We start from the raw sequence: 15,967 nt of genomic DNA on the forward strand, positions 1-15,967 counted from the left end.
AATCACTTGCCGTGGAAATAAATACAATCATTATTAAAATGTACCCAGAGACTCTTGCCTACGGAAGGGTCTAAGCCTGAGGTCTGTTCTCCCTTTGTTAAAAGGGGACATTAGCCAATGTTGGCAGGTCTGAGAGACATCCTAGCACCTAACAAAGACTTTCTTAAGAGAACCAGAAAGAATGTGAGAGCTCAGAAGAAGGAATAGTGTTCTCAGCATGGCTCTCCATGTTGTTGTTGTGTTTTACTTTTAATTAAAATATGACACACACGTAGGTCCTCAGTGTACAGCTCTGTGGATTTTCACAAACAGAACAGCCGTGTCCTCAGCACCAGATCAAAAAGCAGAACACAACCAGACTTCCAGAAAGCCCTAATTCTCCGCCAGGGACAGCCACTGCTCCGGTTTCCGATAATCGCTGTTGTTTCAGGCTGCACCCTCTGTACTCTTTAAACTTTCTGACATTCATACCCCATACTGGGGGTCATACCACTTCCCTTCTATTATGTGGGCCTTCCCGGGCCTCTGCGTGTCTCTGTTCATCCCAGTCTGCATTCCCAATGCCACACCCCTGCCAAGCCATGGTGTCACCGTGAACAAGTTGCTTTTCCTCTTTGGATCTCTTTTGCAAAATGGTGCTGGGACATTGGGCCGAAGGATGATCCCAAGTGTCCCCTCGAGGCCTAAGAGTGGGTGATTCATCAAGCCGTGCCTCCTCCCACTCCCACGTGTCCGTTACCAGCAGACCCCACAGGCAGCTCACTGTTGTCTAGCTCTTTATCTAGGCGAGGGAGGGGCCGGGCCTGCTCTGGGCTGGTCTGTCCTGTGTTTGGTGTGAGATACATCCACATCCTACGGGGACATGAGGAAGGGCTTGGTGGGCTTCGGGGTGCAGGCTGACAGCTGGCAGCACCCGGGCCACCTCAGGCCTGCAGGGGTGCTTTGCTTGTCCTGCCAGCGTTTTTGCTTTAGGTTTTTGCAGGAGGAGAGCAGGAACTGGGCAGACCTCCCCTTCAGGGGGCGGGCACACTCTCTCCATCCCACTGTCCAGTTCTGCCTGGTCACCCATTTGTGCTGTCTGCCTGAATCCGTCTGCATGGGAATTCATGGCCCGTGTTCTAAAGCAGGGTTTTTTTCTTTTTTTCCCCTAATATCTTAAGACTCTTTCTTCCAATAAAGTCTTACTTTATTGGACCGATGAGAGATGTACCTCTGGCTGAAGCAGAGGCGGGCTGTGGGACCCACACCCCCTTATTTGAGGTTCCAGGGCCCCATGGCCTCATTTTCCATTTCACAGATGGGGAAACTGACTCCCAAGAGGGGAAGGTGCTCTCCCAAGGTGGCCCTCTCCTGTAGGCAGTTTGGGTGCAGGGGTTATGGTGGCCCAACTGACTGATGAGGAAACTGAGGCCACAGGGATGGCCTGAGCCCCCGGTCAGTGCAGGGTCTGGCCTCTGTGCCCCGGCCGCTGCTCCTGTGCGGCCCGAGGCTGCTGTTGCCACACTCATGCCCTCTCTTTGGTTCGCAGGTGGGCATTCTCTCTGGCCTCCACTTAACATTCTGGGGTCCCGGACCCTGCCTCTCTCCCCCCCAGATCAAGGCTGAAGATCCCAGTGGTGACCCAGCCCCAGCGGCACCCCCGCCCCCCCAGCCGGCTCAGCCACATCTGCCCCAGGCCCAGCTCATGCTGACGGGCAGCCAGCTTGCTGGGGTAAGTACTCGGGGAGGATGGGGACAAGGCACAGGCCAGCTGCCTCCATCTGTTACAGGACCGGTGGCCTGAGTGTCCCACCGGAGCCACGGCCGCTGTCTCCTGCCTGCCTCTTGCCCTCCTCCACCTCCTGGAAGACTTGCCCCCTAACCTGTTTGGCTCAGGCACTAACCCCTCTCTGCCTTCTCTGCTCCTCCCCACGCCCCCCTGCGCCCCTGCCGCCCCGCCCCCACAGCTCACGGCGCTGATGCCGGCTCAGCAGCAGCTCCTCCTGCAGCAAGCGCAGGCCCAGCTCCTGGCCGCCGCTGCCGCCGCCGCCGCCTCCTCTTCCTCCTCCTCTTCTTCCTCCTCCTCTGCCTCCTCCTCGACCTCGCAGCCCCCAGCCTCCTCTGGGGGAGGCGACCTGCCACCACCACAGCCTGCCAGCCAGCCCCCCGGGACCCCACAGCTCACCCTGTCCCAGCCCATCCAGCTCACAGCACAGGTAAGGGCAGCCCAGAGCACAACCCCGCACAGAGGGCCCGCTCCCAGCAGGGCCTGACTGCCACGGCCAGGCAGCTCCCAGCAGCCCAAGGAAGGCTTGGGAGACACCGCCGCCGTCTCGCAGAGCTGCACAGTGCGGCTGAGGCAGGACGTTCTCCACGGGACAGAGTGCCCAGCTGAGCGCTTTCTGTGCATCTGGCTGAGGGTTCACACCACCTGGGAGGTTGGCACGTCATCCTCCATGTATAGGGGAGGAAAGCAGGAGTCACGCCCTCAGTGGTACCTGCGTGGGTACAAACAGAAAGGCAGGAACTCAGCGTTAGTGGCCCACATCATGTCCCCTGGCTCAGCCAGCAGGCGCTCTTTCAGAAAAGGAGTTGGAAACGCTGCGTCCTCGCTCCTCATTCTGGAGACTTCTGGTGGACGTCAGATCCTGAGTAGGGGCTATATTAGTTTCCTACAGTTGCCATAACAAAGTTCCACAAACTGGGTGGTTTAAAACAACAAAAATGTATTGTCTCAGACCAGAAGTCCAAAATCAAGGTGTCGGCAGGGCAGGACTGTGCTCTCTCTGAAGGTTCTGGGGGGAAATCCCTCTTTGCCTCTTCTAGCTCTGGAGGTGCCGGAAATCCTCAGTGTCTTGTAGATGGATGGTTCCAATCTCTGCCTCATTGTCACGTGGCCATCTTCTCTCTGTGCGTGTGTCTTTGTGTCCAAATTTCCCCTTCTTATAGGGACACCAGTCATTGGATTAGGGCCCACCCTAATAACCTCATTTTGACTTCATTACATTTGCAAAGACCCTATTTCCAAGTAAGGTCATATTTACCTGCACCAGGGGTTATGGCTTCCAATGCATCTTTCTGGGGGCACACACAATGCAACCTATGACAGTGGCCAACAGAGTTCCCATAAGGATAGTCAGCAGCAGAAGCAGGGTAGGAGCTGGGCAGGCTTCCCCTTCTGATAGGCCGGCTCTCCCCAGCCCACCCTGTGCACACCTGCCCACATTACGCATTTGTGCCGTCTGCCTGGGGGTTTCCGTAAGCATTTGAGTCTGTGGCCCATTTTCCAAGGCGATGAACGTCCTGAGAAGCCCTACAGCAAGGAACCCTGTTTAATGTCCCTTAGCCCAGCGTTTCCTTCCCACAATTGCTCTCTACACATCGCTTTCTCTCTCTTTCTCTCTCCACCCCATTCCATGGAACGCCTGGGCAGATGCTGCTGCACAGGGAGCTGTCCAGCGCCCATGGGACTGTTCCCTTGACAGAGTTCTGCTTCCAATGGGCCTTTCCGCTTCTGACCAGTTCTCCCATCCGGGACTAGTCTTCACACTGAGCTGGTACCTGCCTCCTTAGAGCTTCCTGCCCCTGGGCCTGGTTCTGCAGAAACCCACAGAGCCATCTGTGCCTGTGGCTCTGTGCTGGCTTTTCCAATTGTAGCCTCCTCATGCCAGGCTCGCCAAGTAACTGTAACTAGAGTCTGTTGGGCGCCGCCTTGGTACCAGGCACTGTGCTAATGTGGCCGCCTTGGACCCACACATCCCCAGGGCCAAGGCTCTGAGGGGCTAAGTAACTTGCCTGCCCCAGGTCACACCATGAGCACCAGTGGCAGAGCCAACATGGGGCTCCAGGGCTGCAGTCACACGATCCAGGGCTGCTGTCTTTAGCAGGGGGACGTGTGTCCTGCCCTCCTACCCTGACCACCAGAGACCCCAGCAGCAGGGGTTCCATTTGCCTCGTAGCACACACAGCTCTTCATGGAACACCACAAGGCTCGGGGCTCCTTCCTAGATTTCAAATCTTGGTGTCCCTGCTCTTATCCATTTTTGCACCTGGAAGTCAGCTCCCTCCCCTTCCCTGGACAGCTCCTCTTCCTCCAGGCTCCAGCTCAGGAGCCCACACCTCCAGGAGCCCACACCTCAGTGCCGTCCATCCCTCCAGCCGGTTTGATTTCCTGTCTCCTGTCTCCTCTGGGGTCCCGCAGCCTATGCCTCTCCTTCTGCCACAGCGCTGATCCCCCACGGCTGTGTCCACATATGCCTGTGGAAATATCTGCTGAGGAAACAAAGGTGACAGGGAGGGGGAAGGGCAGCCTAGTGCAGACGGCGTGGCCATGCCCTCCTGTGTGAGGCAGATACTCCTCGTGTTCATGCACCCCTAAGGCCATGCCTCCAGACCGACCCTCTGCCACCTGCTGTCCCGCCAGGTCTGTTTCTCAAGGTCTCCTGAACCCCACACTGCCAAAGTCTTTCCTCTCGCTCCTTCTGCTCCAGCGGCCCTCAGCTCTCATTTTCCCCTGTCTGTCCTCTGCACATGTAAAGCTGGGCCAGGTTTGTCTTCTGCCCGTAGGCTCTATCCCCGACAGACAAACATGTATCCCGGGCTGCCCGCCCGCTGGGTGCCGTGCTGGGCCCAGGCTGTGGCAGAGACCATATTCCCCCAGCCCTGGCTACCCACTGAGGCCACAGCCAGCTTGACCCCTCTCCCCAGCCGTGTCTTGTGCCTGCTTCCGCGTCCCAGGCCTGCTCAGCTCTGTCCTGCAGTCATTTCACAATCTCCCAGCCTCCTCTGTGTCAAGCCCTGGAGTGAGGCAGACCCATCCATGCTCCTGAGAGCTCCCGGCCTTTTCGGGAAATAGACACACCAATGAACCACTAGGAAACGGTTTTCTTGAAAAATACTAAGAAAGTCAAAAGCACCCATAACCTTATCACTTTAAAATTACAAAAAGTATGAAGGGGACGTTCCCCCCCCCCCCCCATCCTTGTAATGCCAGCTTCCAAAGTAATGTCAGTGAAACAGTTTGGCAGGAACACTTCCTGCATTTTCGTAGCGTCTACAGATAAAGGGATGATTATCATGCAATTTGATAATTTGCGTGTCCAGCACTCAGCACGATGCTTTCCACCGCGGGGGCTGCACGGGTGTTTACTGAATCAATGAGGGATGTTTTGCTGTGGCTTTTCAATTGAGAGCAGGCAAGACATCTCTCCAGGGGAGTCATTCAGAATGTCTGGGGTAGGGGTAGGCATCGATTGAAAATTTACATTAACTGTTAAAACATCATTTTGTATCTAGAGAGTGAAAAGAAAATCTCTATTTTCATAATATGATCACGGCAAATAGAGCTTGACAAAATCTTTTGGGCTGGTAGGGCCTAGTAAATAAAGGCTTCCCAGAGAAACCCACTAGATACGGTGAGAAAAGAAAGGTGACCTATGTCTGAGGGAGTCAGGGAGGAAGCAGTATCTGAACCAAGGCCGGAGAAATAGGAGTTTGCCAGGTGGACAAGCTGGAGAAAAGGGTTTCAGGCAGTGGGAGCGGGGAATTCAAAATGAGAGAGCAGGGTGAGCTCGGAGTTGGGGGGTGGGCGCCAGTGTTGGAAGACAGTGAAGGATGAGCTGGGAGTGTGTAGCAGCTGGGCCCCAGACCTACTCCGGCAGCTGAAAAGAAAAGGGAATATTTGGCTCAGATCACTGAAAAGGCCCAGGCTGGAAAGTCAGGCCTGACCCCAGGCACCTGCCTCCTTTTGCATTCTGGGGCCGGTTAACAGGGTGCCAGCACTTCTAGACTTGCAGCCACCCTGCCCAGGGACATAAAACACACCCACCGGCCAGGTTTGAGGCAGCGCCCTGGACTCCTGAGAAGGCGGGTTTGGCCTCACCTACACCCCCTGATCTGAGAGTGGGGGAGGGCAAGTACCCAAAAGGAAGACATGGGTCCTACTGCTTGAAGAAGGGGCAGCCAAACCACCCACCTGGAGGTGTGTGTCAGTGCACCCACAGGCCCAGGAGTCCAGGAGGCAGGCTGAGGTGTGCACTCCACAATTCCTGGGTTGGGATCTGCTGTTGCTGGTCTATCCTGGAATTTTAACATGAGGTAGCGTGGATGTAACACATACTCCGCATGTAGGCGGTTTTTCTCCCTATTGAATGGTTTTCTATTTTGTGGTGTTCTGTTCCAACCCAGGACTTCCTGGGTTCCATGTGACAGGGCCAACCTCTAGGAGACAGGGGTACATCAAAGAGCCCATGCTAGAGACAGGCCACCTCTGTCCATGCTCTCTCCCCGCCCCCCACCTTTAGAGCTTCCCCTAGTGGAGTGACTGGAAAAACCATAGTCACTTATCCATTCGACTAGCACTTATTGAACACCATGTGTATGCCAGGCATCCACTCATGGCGCTGAGGGGACAGTGGTGAGCAAGGCAGAGGTGGCTGCCCTTAAGGACCTTATGTTCTAGTGGGGAGACAGACAGCAAGCAAGTAAACAAACCAGCAAAACAAGACAGTTTTAGAGTAAGAGTAATGAAGAAAATGAAACTGGGTGGTGCTGTAGAGGGAGGAAGCCACTTTTAAGAGGGTGGTCAGGAAAAGTTTCACTGAGAAGGTGGCATTTGCGAGCCAAGGCCTGAATGAGTCAGTCACGAAGAAGCCTGGAGGAGATCTTAGGAAAAGGCAACGGCAAGTGCAAAGGTCCTGAGGTGGAAACCAGCTTGAATTGTTCAGGGCACAGAGGAAGGTGGTATGGCAGGAACAGAGCGAATGAGTGGGAGATAAGTAAGAGGTGTGGGGGAGGCAGGCAGGACCAGGCTTCGCGGGGTCTTGTAGGGCCTGATGGAGGAGTTTGGAATGTGTAAGTGTGATGTGAAGTTGTTGGGGGTTTTAAACAGGTGAGTGGCATGACCCGATTGATGCTTGACAAAGCTCCCTCCAGCTGCCGGAGGGAGAATGGAGTAGAAGCGAGGAGCCCACTGGAAAGTCCTTGTAGGCATGCATGTGTGTGGGGGGGGTGATGAGAGGGGGGTCCGGGATGCTATTTTGTATAGATCGGATAGGTCAAGGGTGACTCCGCACTTGGGCTTCGGCACCTGGGCGGTGCTGAGGTGGTTTCCTGAGATGGGAAGATGGGGAGGAACAGCGTGTTTGTAGGACTGGGGAGGGGCCCAGGAGTTTTGCTTTGGACGTGGTAGGCTGGGAGAGTCTATTAATCATCCAAGTAGAGACATCAAACAGTCAGACACATATGTGAGGCTGGAGCTTGTGGAGAGTCTGGGCAGGAACTGTAAGTTGTGAGTTGTCGGGAAGAGGCTGGAATCGATAGCCAGATGGGGCTCCCGCCCTGAGAGCTCCTGTCACGTGGGGTGATGTGAAAGGAGGGTGACCTGAGTGTACAGTGATTTCCAAAATGCTTTTTTTTGGGTAATTTTTATTGGGGAATATCGGGGAACAGTGTGTTTCTCCAGGGCCCATAAGCTCCAAGTCATTGTCCTTCAATCTAGTTGTAGAGGGCGTAGCTCAGCTCCAAACACAGTCACCATTTTCAATCTTTAGTTGCAGGGGGCGCAGCCCACCATCCCATGCGAGACTTGAACTGGCAACCTTGTTGTTGAGAGCTAGCGCTCTAACCAGCTGAGCCATCAGCCGCCCCTCTGGAAGCTGAGCGGCAGCTCGTCTTCAATCTAGTTGTAGAGGGTGCAGCTCACTGGCCCATGTGGGAATCAAACCGGCAACCCTGTTCAGAGCTCGTGCTCTAACCAACCGAGCCATGTAGCCGCCCCTCCAAAATGCTTTGTGGATAATAATATTACTCAGGCCTCAGAACCGCTCAGTGGAGAGTTAGACATTATTACCCCCATTCTGTAGATGAGAAAACTGAGGCCCTGAGAGAGACATGACTCAGTAATAATGGCTACCATTTAGGGAAGACCACATAGTGAACAGGGATCGGGCAAAACACTGTATACACGTTGTCTCATTTAATTCCTTTAACCGCCCTTTGAGGTCAGAATTATTGAGGTGTCACCTGAGGAAACTGAGGCTTACAGAGAGTAAGGTGTCCACAGTCCCACAGTGCGTGAGGAACAGAGTCAGGTTTCTGGCCCCTGCAGAGCCCAGGTCTTTCTAGGACACAGTGCATCGTCACCCTATACAGTTACGGAGGCCGAGGCCCAGAGGTGTTGGCTTTCCCCCAAGTCACACAGCAAGAAGCAGGCAAGAGAGCCAAGATCAATCCCTCGAGTTCTCAGCTGGAAGGGACTCTTGCACCCGTCTAGTCTACCCTGCCACCCAGTGTGGGAACGCCCTCTGCACCATTCTGGGCAGGTGGGAGTGCAGTTTCATCCACGTGGCCCCCAACACAGGTACTCACTGCCTTCCTAGGCAGCTCAGTCTACCGTTGGGCAGACTAACACAAGCCCGTCCGCATTTGGAGCACAATCAATCACAATATAATTGACGTGGCCCCCAGACCCCATCCCCTCCTGTCCTCCCCACGCTGGACTTAACTCTAGGCTGTCCATGTCTTCGAACGGAGTATCCAGAACAGGTCATAATTTGCCAGATCAGGGATGGCCAGTGGGCGTCGGCGGGCATGCGACAGTCGTGGTGGCTGCCAGAGCAAGTGTGGAGGCCTGTGATGGGGGGTGGGGCATCCACGCCGTGCGCGGGGGTGAGACGCTGCACCTGGGCCTACGTCTCCTCTAGTTCCTTCTCATGGCTTTCCCCCCCACCAGGTGGAACCACGCCAGGTCACCCAGGTGTCATATAAACCATGTGTCTCAGTCTGTCTGTCCCCAATCTGTGGCCAAGAGCCCAGCTGCAGCAAAGCACAGCCGGCCCTGAAACACCACCAGTGTTTTAGCTCCTGATCACCTGTTAGGTGCCTGTACTAGGGTGAGGGGTGGGAGGAGATTACAATGCAGCAAAGAGCAAGAATGGGGCTGTTCCTTCTGGGCTTTGATGGGGTGTGCTAGCCCTCTCTGCTAGTCTTGTCTTTTCTTTTCTTTTTTATTAGTTTCAGGTGTACAAAACAATGTAACAGTTAAACGTTTATCATTTATATCCCTCACACAGTGATAACCCCCCTCCCCCCATCCACTACCCCTCTGACACCGCGCGCAGCCATTACATTTCCACTGTCTCTATTCCTAATGTTGTATTCTGCTTCTTGTAACTACTCTCTGCTAGTCTTGCTCGCAGGTTAGTGACTGAGCAGATGACGCACTAAACGCCCTGGCAGGGGCCCTTCTCCCCACATCTTTGCACTTTCTGTAACTTCTTTACCTTCTGACTCGGTGGGATCGCGCCCCCAAGTAGCTTCAGATCTCTTGCTGCCTCTAGATTGTGGAGAAATGGGGCTTCCTACTGGCTAACTCCAGTCCTGAGACGGTTCACTGTTCACCCAGAGTCTCCTTTCTCATTCTTTAATTCCTTTAGTCAGCGAACATTTAGTGAACATCCCCCATGCCCGGGCGCTTTTCTGCGTGGGGAATAGGGCAGACAAGTCTGTGCCCTCATGGAGCTGGCACCCACTCTTGTTGGGGAGACAGACAGGAAGTGGATAGTTGCTATGAAGGAAAGAAAAGAATGTAATGGAATAGGGAGTGATTGAAGAAAAGGCACCGTGTGTGGCCAGGGGAGGCCTCTCTGAGGAGGGGGCATTTGCTAGAGATGTGAGTAATAAGGAGGGGCCCATTGTGCAGATCAAGAAGGGAAGGAAGGTGCAAGGCAACCGCATGTGCAAAGGCCCTGAGGTGGGGCCTTCTTTCTGGGTTCAGTAACAGAAAGGAGACCAGTCTGGCTGGATCAGAGTTAGGGAGTGAGAGAGTCACAGGAGGTAAGGAAGGAGAGGCAAGCAGGGGTCACGCAGGGCCACACCAAGGAGTTGTTTTATATTACAACTGTGAAACACAATGGAGGCTTTCTGGCTCAATTAATATTTGAGAACAGGAACCTGGATTCCACAGACCTCCCCTCGAGGGGTCTGTGGATAGGATTCAGGGGGTCCATGAACTTGGATGGGAAAACAATTGTCTTGCTTTTTACTATCCTCTAACCAGAAATGTAGTATTTCCCTGTAGCATGAGTATTGGCAACAGACCACGTTAGCAGTACTTGCACTTTGTCACCAATGGAATGCACAGCTCTCCATATTCTATACAGTTGCTGCAGACCTCTTAAAATGTCATGTTTACTCATCGTTGCTTTGAGATTACAGTAGTCATCACACCTATTGCTTGATCTTAAATAATAATGTGCTAATTAAAGAAGCCATAGATTACTATTATCACAAATTTAAAACATGTTTGAGGACTGTATTTCAATATAATTGATTTCATTTGTAATCCCATTTACTTTACTGTATGCATTGTTTAATTCTGAGAAGGGGCAGTAGGTTTTGTCAGACACTAAAGAATTCAGAGCACAAAAAAATGTTTAGAACTTTTTGGGTAGGACTTGCAGATAGATTGGATGGATGGGGGAGAGGAAAGGGAGGAGGGAATCAAGGCTGATCCCCCAGATTTCTGGCCTGAGTAATCGTGGCCGGGGCTGTGGTTCAGTTTTTTCTTTCAGACCCTCACCATGAGATCTCACTGCAAATTGGGTTCTGTTTTCCCCATCCTTTTCCTCTCCCTGCTGATTCAGAAAGAAATCTACAGACACCTCTCTTTCAGTCTTCTGGGGAGGAAGGGAGACTTTCACTGAGTGTCAAGCTTGGGAAAGACAGGCGTTAACAAATATTTTAATTAACAAGCTAAGTGTTATAGGAAATCAGAAAAATACTAGTAATAAGACTTTATTTGTGGTCTTACATGACTCAGTTCAGCGTGCATTTAATGGGACTTACCATGCCCTGTTAAGTGTTAGGGATACAAGAAGAATGAGACATGGCCTCTGCCTTCTAGAATTTCAGTCAAGCAGAGGAAAACTATATGTAAGTAAAAGGCAATGCATTGTGAGAAATGCAGTGTGGAGATGGTAGGTAGTTTGGTGGGGCCTGAAGTTTATACAATTTGCTGGGCCTTTTAGAGAAAAAGACAAAATTATGAAACCAAATTAGTCACGGGGTTTTGAAGGGTCCATTGTAAATGGGGAAGGGGGTTCCTGAAACCCAAGCTGCACTCAATTCAGGGTCGGTCCACATGTGGAAGGGAGGCAGCTATGCAAAGCAAGTTTTATTGGTGGTGGGGAGGGGATGTGAGAAAGGGAAGTCAGAATGGGCACTGTTTCAAAGGATAGAGCTGGGACTTCAAATCCTTTAAGCTGTATTCTTAGATGATTAGCAGTAAGAATGAGAAAGGTGAGAGGTCAGGGGCATTGGGTACTCTGTCCCCTTTCCAAAGCACATGGAGAAAGCAGAGGCCTTCGCATGTGGACAGGGGCCAGCCTTGAAATGTCACAAGACAGATGGCTGGAAAAGCAGGGATGCTGGGCAAAAGTGACTGTTCAATTGGGTGGGTGGGCATGGAACACCTGGATGCTTATTTCTTTATTTGGACTAGGTAAATTTTCAAAATTCAAGAGGTACAGAAGGAATTATTTTCCAGTGTTGCCAGTTTCTGGTGTAGTTTTCTAGATCTCACCCATACGTACCCAAGCAGATACTGAGATAGAATTTTTTCAAACACAAACAGTAGCACATCAAGCAGGGTACATTGTCCTGCCTCATGAGCTTTCCATTCAACAGGGCATCTTGGAGATTGTTCCATATCAGAACACAAAGAGCATCCTCAGCATTTTTCATGATGGCATAGCGTCCCATCATAAAGCTCCACCCTATGCTCTCACCTGTCCTCCACTGCTGTGTGCTGAGCTTGTTTCCACTCTTTTGCTAAAATGCTGCTTGCTGCTGGGAGTATCCTTCACAGGGGTTATCCTGCGCGCGTGTGAGTGCCGTGTTTCCCCGAAAATAAGACCTCGCCAGACAATCAGCTCTAATGCGTCTTTTGGAGCAAAAATTAATATAAGACCCGGTCTTATTTTACTATAATATAATACTGGGTCTTATAATATAATATAATATAATATAATATAATATAATATAATATAATATAATATAATATAATATAATATAATACTGGGTCTTATATTAATTTTTGCTCCAAAAGATGCATTAGAGCTGATTGTCCGGCTAGGTCTTATTTTCGGGGAAACAGGGTATATCCCTAAGATTAATTCCTAGAAAGGGAGTGGTTGAGTCAAAAGGTATGTGCATTTGTAATTTTGATAGACATTGCCAAATTACCCTCTCCCCTGCGATGTGCAAGGGTGTTTCTCCAACATGTGTCAAGCACTGTTGTTATCTTTGCTGATCTGATAGCTGTGTTTATCTTATTGTGAGTGAATCTGAATATTGTTTCATTCAGAGCTGTTTGTATTTCCTTCACTGAGCAGTCACCAGACCTACCTGTTGACCGGATTACTATTGAGTCATTAGGTTTTTGCTTATTGATTTTGAATTGCTCTTCATGCATTAGAGAAATGAGCTCTTTGTGTCAAGTTGCTTATATTTCCCCCAGTGGTTCACTTCCTGGGACAATAAATTGGTCTCTGCAATAATAACAACATTGGGAGGAAATCAGGGGCATGTGTCATCCCCTCTCCCCACCAAATTCCTAGAAGGAAAAAAAATACTGTAACCTTAAGCAATATAACTTGCAACTGTACATAAAAGTTGCTAAGTTAATTATGAAGCATCAGTCTTAGTTCATTCAATAAATGTATGTGGAGCATCTCCTGGGTGCCAGATGCTGTTCTAGGTGCTGAGATGACAGCAGTGACCAAAACAGTCAAGATCACATTCTCGAGGAGCTGACGTACCAGTGAGGGAGACGCACCAGGAACAAGTAAACACAAAGCGAGATGCCTTGAGATAGTGATAAATCTTATGAAGGAGGTGAAATAGAGGTGACAAAGGGAGGTGTGGTGGTGGGCTGGTTTAGATTAGGTCGTCAAGGAGGGCATCTCTGAAGAGGTGACTTTGTGTTAGGACCTGAGTGACAAGACGGATCCCGGCAGGAGTGTAAGAACTGACTGTCTGGCAGAGGGAACAGCACGTGTAAAGGCCCTGAGGTAGGAGCTGAGGTCGGGAAGACTAGCACCGGCCTCGGTATAAGGGACCTTAGAGGCCAGGTGAGGAGTTTAGTTGTAAGGATGTGGGCTCCAAGAAGCCATTGGAATGTGTGTGCGTGCGTGTGTGTGTGTGTGTGTTGTGGGGGGGGAGGCATTGCTTTTTCTTTTGGAAATGTTCAAACCTAAAAGTAAAGAGAACGATATAAGGAACCACCTGTATCTCTATCCAGCTCAATAGATACCAACATTTTGCCAAGCCTCTTTCATCTATATTCTTACTTTTTTGGTGGAGGGACTGGATTTTTTTCTCTCTTTCCCTGCCTCGTTCTCCTTTAAAAAATAAATCTTTTCACTGAAGCATAACAAATATCACAAAGTGCACAAATCCTAAGTATGCAGCTCAGTGATACTCACAAACTGAGCATGCCCATGTAACTGGCCCGCAGAGCTAGAAACTGAATGTGGCAGCTCCCCAGAAGCCCCCTGGGGTCCCTTCTAGTCTCTCCCTCCCAACTTCTGACATGCAAATGAACATAAAAGGAATCATACAGGATGTTCTCTATTGTGCGGCTTCTTTCACTTATTACGCTTGGGAAGTTTATACTGCTGTGTCATTGTAGATTGTAGACTGCTCGTTCTCGTTGCCGTAGCAGTCCATGAATCACAATTTACTTACCCATTCACTTGTTGATGGGTACTTGGGCTATCTTCAGGTTTGGCTATTACAAATGGTTCTGCCGTGAACATTCTAGCACATGTCTTAGGGAACACATGTATGCATTGTGGTGGCTGATACCCAGGCGTGGAACCAGCTTTAGGCAATAGTGCCTGTATTCGTTTGCTAGGGCTGCCATAAGAAAGAACCACAGACTGGGTGTCTTGAACAACAGAAATTTATTGTCTTACAGTTCTGGAGACTACAAGTCTGAACTCAAGGTGTTGGCAGGTTGGCTCCTCCGGAGGGCTGGGAGGGGAAGGATCTGTTCCAGGCTTCTGTCCTTGGCTTGTGATGGTGTCTTCTCCCTGTGTCTTCACAGCGTCTTCTCTCTGTGTGTATCTGTCTCTGTGTCCAAATGTCCCCGTTTTATGTGGACATCAGTCACAGTGGTTTAGGGCCCGCCCTAATGACCTCATTTTACCTTGATCATCTGGAAAGACCCTACTCCAAGTAAGGTCGCACTCTGGGGGTCTGAAGGTGGGGATTCCAATATATCCTTTCTGGGGGGCAACACAGCTCAGCTCATAACAGTGCCACGAGTTTCCCAAAGTGGTTGTGCGATCTCCTCACCCATTATGTGCTGGAGTACGTGAAAGCTCATTCCAGACATAATGCCATTTGCCTTGGGAGTGTTTTAAAAGGAGGGAAGACTTGGTCTGATTTACATTTTTAAACAATTCTATTTGTTCCATGGGAATGTAAGACAAGGCAAATATTTCATCAAGAAGGAAAAGGTAAATAAAGAGTGAGCCCTCCTGGATGGCCCAGGTAGGAAGCTCTGGAAGCCCGGGGCTGGGAGAAGCTCCCGGGTGCCCTCAGCTCAGGGACACCATTCAGAGACCAGTGCTCCATGCCGCACTGCCAGGCCACCTTGTGCAGCACACCTTGGGGCTTAGGTGAGGCAGAGGGACTCAGGCTGTCTTTCTGTCCATCCCCCTCCATGGCAGGACATACAGCAGCTCCTCCAGCTCCAGCAGCTAGTGCTTGTTCCCGGGCACCACCTCCAGCCACCTGCTCAGTTCCTGTTGCCGCAGGCCCAGCAGAGTCAGCCAGGTAAGGCCCCACCCGATGGCGTCCCTGTTGGCCCCACAGGACTCCCCCTCACCCCTCACCCCATGTGTTCCCCCTTGTCTCCCCAGGCCTGCTACCAACGCCAAATCTATTCCAGCTACCTCAGCAAACCCAGGGAGCTCTTCTGACCTCCCAGCCCCGGGCCGGGCTGCCCACACAGGTGAGTGTCCACTGAGCACGCCATGCTGGGTCAGCAGCAGGGCCTGCAGAAGGCGGGGTGAATGAGGGTGGAGTCTCTTCATCTGGCCCACCCCACAGCCAAAGGCGCCAGGACAGGGGCCCACCCCTACTCTAATCTGCTGTGGAACCTTAAACAAGCTACTTTCTCTGTCTGGATCAGCTTCCTCCATAAAACGAGGGGAGTCAGCCAGACCAGTGGTTCTTAACCCTTTCAGGCACATAAACTCCTTTGAGAACATGGAAGATTTGAATCTGACCCCCACTACCCCAACATACATACACATGTGCACAAACACAGGAAATTTCAAGGGGTGGAAAGCCTTTAGGTTCGAATTCCTCAGCTCTCTTCCGGGACTCCAAATGGAGGGTGTCTGAGGAAGGATGTGTTGGAAAATTCATACCCCTTTCCCAGACCAGACACTGAAAATGTTGTGGGGGGGGGGTACTACAGATGTGTTTTACTTGGCCCACGCCGTATTTTTAAAATTGAATTAGTTGACAACAAAATTCCCAGAAAACGCTAGATTCCCAGCTTCTCTTTAACAAACCAGAAGCTCTGGCAAAGCTGGACCTGTGTCTATGTGTCTTGTCAGCGGTGGGCAGCTGGCTGCTGGCTGAAGCAGGGGTCCCCTCTGGCAGGGGGTAAGCTCTCCAGGACACCTCAGCCTCCTCCTGCCTGGCCCCGTGGCCTTGCTTGGTTTGCTGCCTGCGTTCTAGACTTTCATAATAATCTTTCACAATCCTTTACAGATTTCAAAGTTTCCTCCTATCCATTTTCTTTATCCCTCTTGTGAGGTTTGGGTTTTGCTGAGAGCTGTTAATGTGTTCTATGCCTTGACCTTGGTGGGGGTGGGGGTCAAATCATCTATCATATAAGCTCCACGTAAGCTTTCTAAAATCTGAAAACTTTCTGAATTCCTAAACACATCTGGCCCCAGGGTTTTGGATA

At 51.2% G+C, this 15,967-nt stretch overlaps 1 protein-coding gene across 15 annotated transcripts in view; it reads left to right on the forward strand.

Annotated features, from left to right (window-relative positions):
- POU2F2 (POU class 2 homeobox 2) overlaps positions 1-15,967 on the forward strand; it is a 70,859-nt gene that overhangs the window by 49,608 nt on the left and 5,284 nt on the right. For 5 of the 15 annotated variants that reach the window (XM_074314251.2, XM_074314248.2, XM_074314249.2 and 2 more), the window contains 4 exons: positions 1,529-1,711; positions 1,947-2,195; positions 14,715-14,820; positions 14,907-14,998. In XM_074314251.2, coding sequence (XP_074170352.1) covers positions 1,529-1,711; positions 1,947-2,195; positions 14,715-14,820; positions 14,907-14,998 — 630 coding nt within the window. The remainder of the gene's footprint in view (positions 1-1,528; positions 1,712-1,946; positions 2,196-14,714; positions 14,821-14,906; positions 14,999-15,967) is intronic. The other 10 variants (XM_074314255.2, XM_074314262.2, XM_074314256.2 and 7 more) reach the window with 3 other exon arrangements.

The sequence above is a fragment of the Rhinolophus sinicus genome, chromosome 8 (assembly GCF_057876585.1).
Source record: "Rhinolophus sinicus isolate RSI-liver-muscle chromosome 8, RSI-T2T, whole genome shotgun sequence".
Classification (NCBI taxonomy): domain Eukaryota; kingdom Metazoa; phylum Chordata; class Mammalia; order Chiroptera; family Rhinolophidae; genus Rhinolophus; species Rhinolophus sinicus.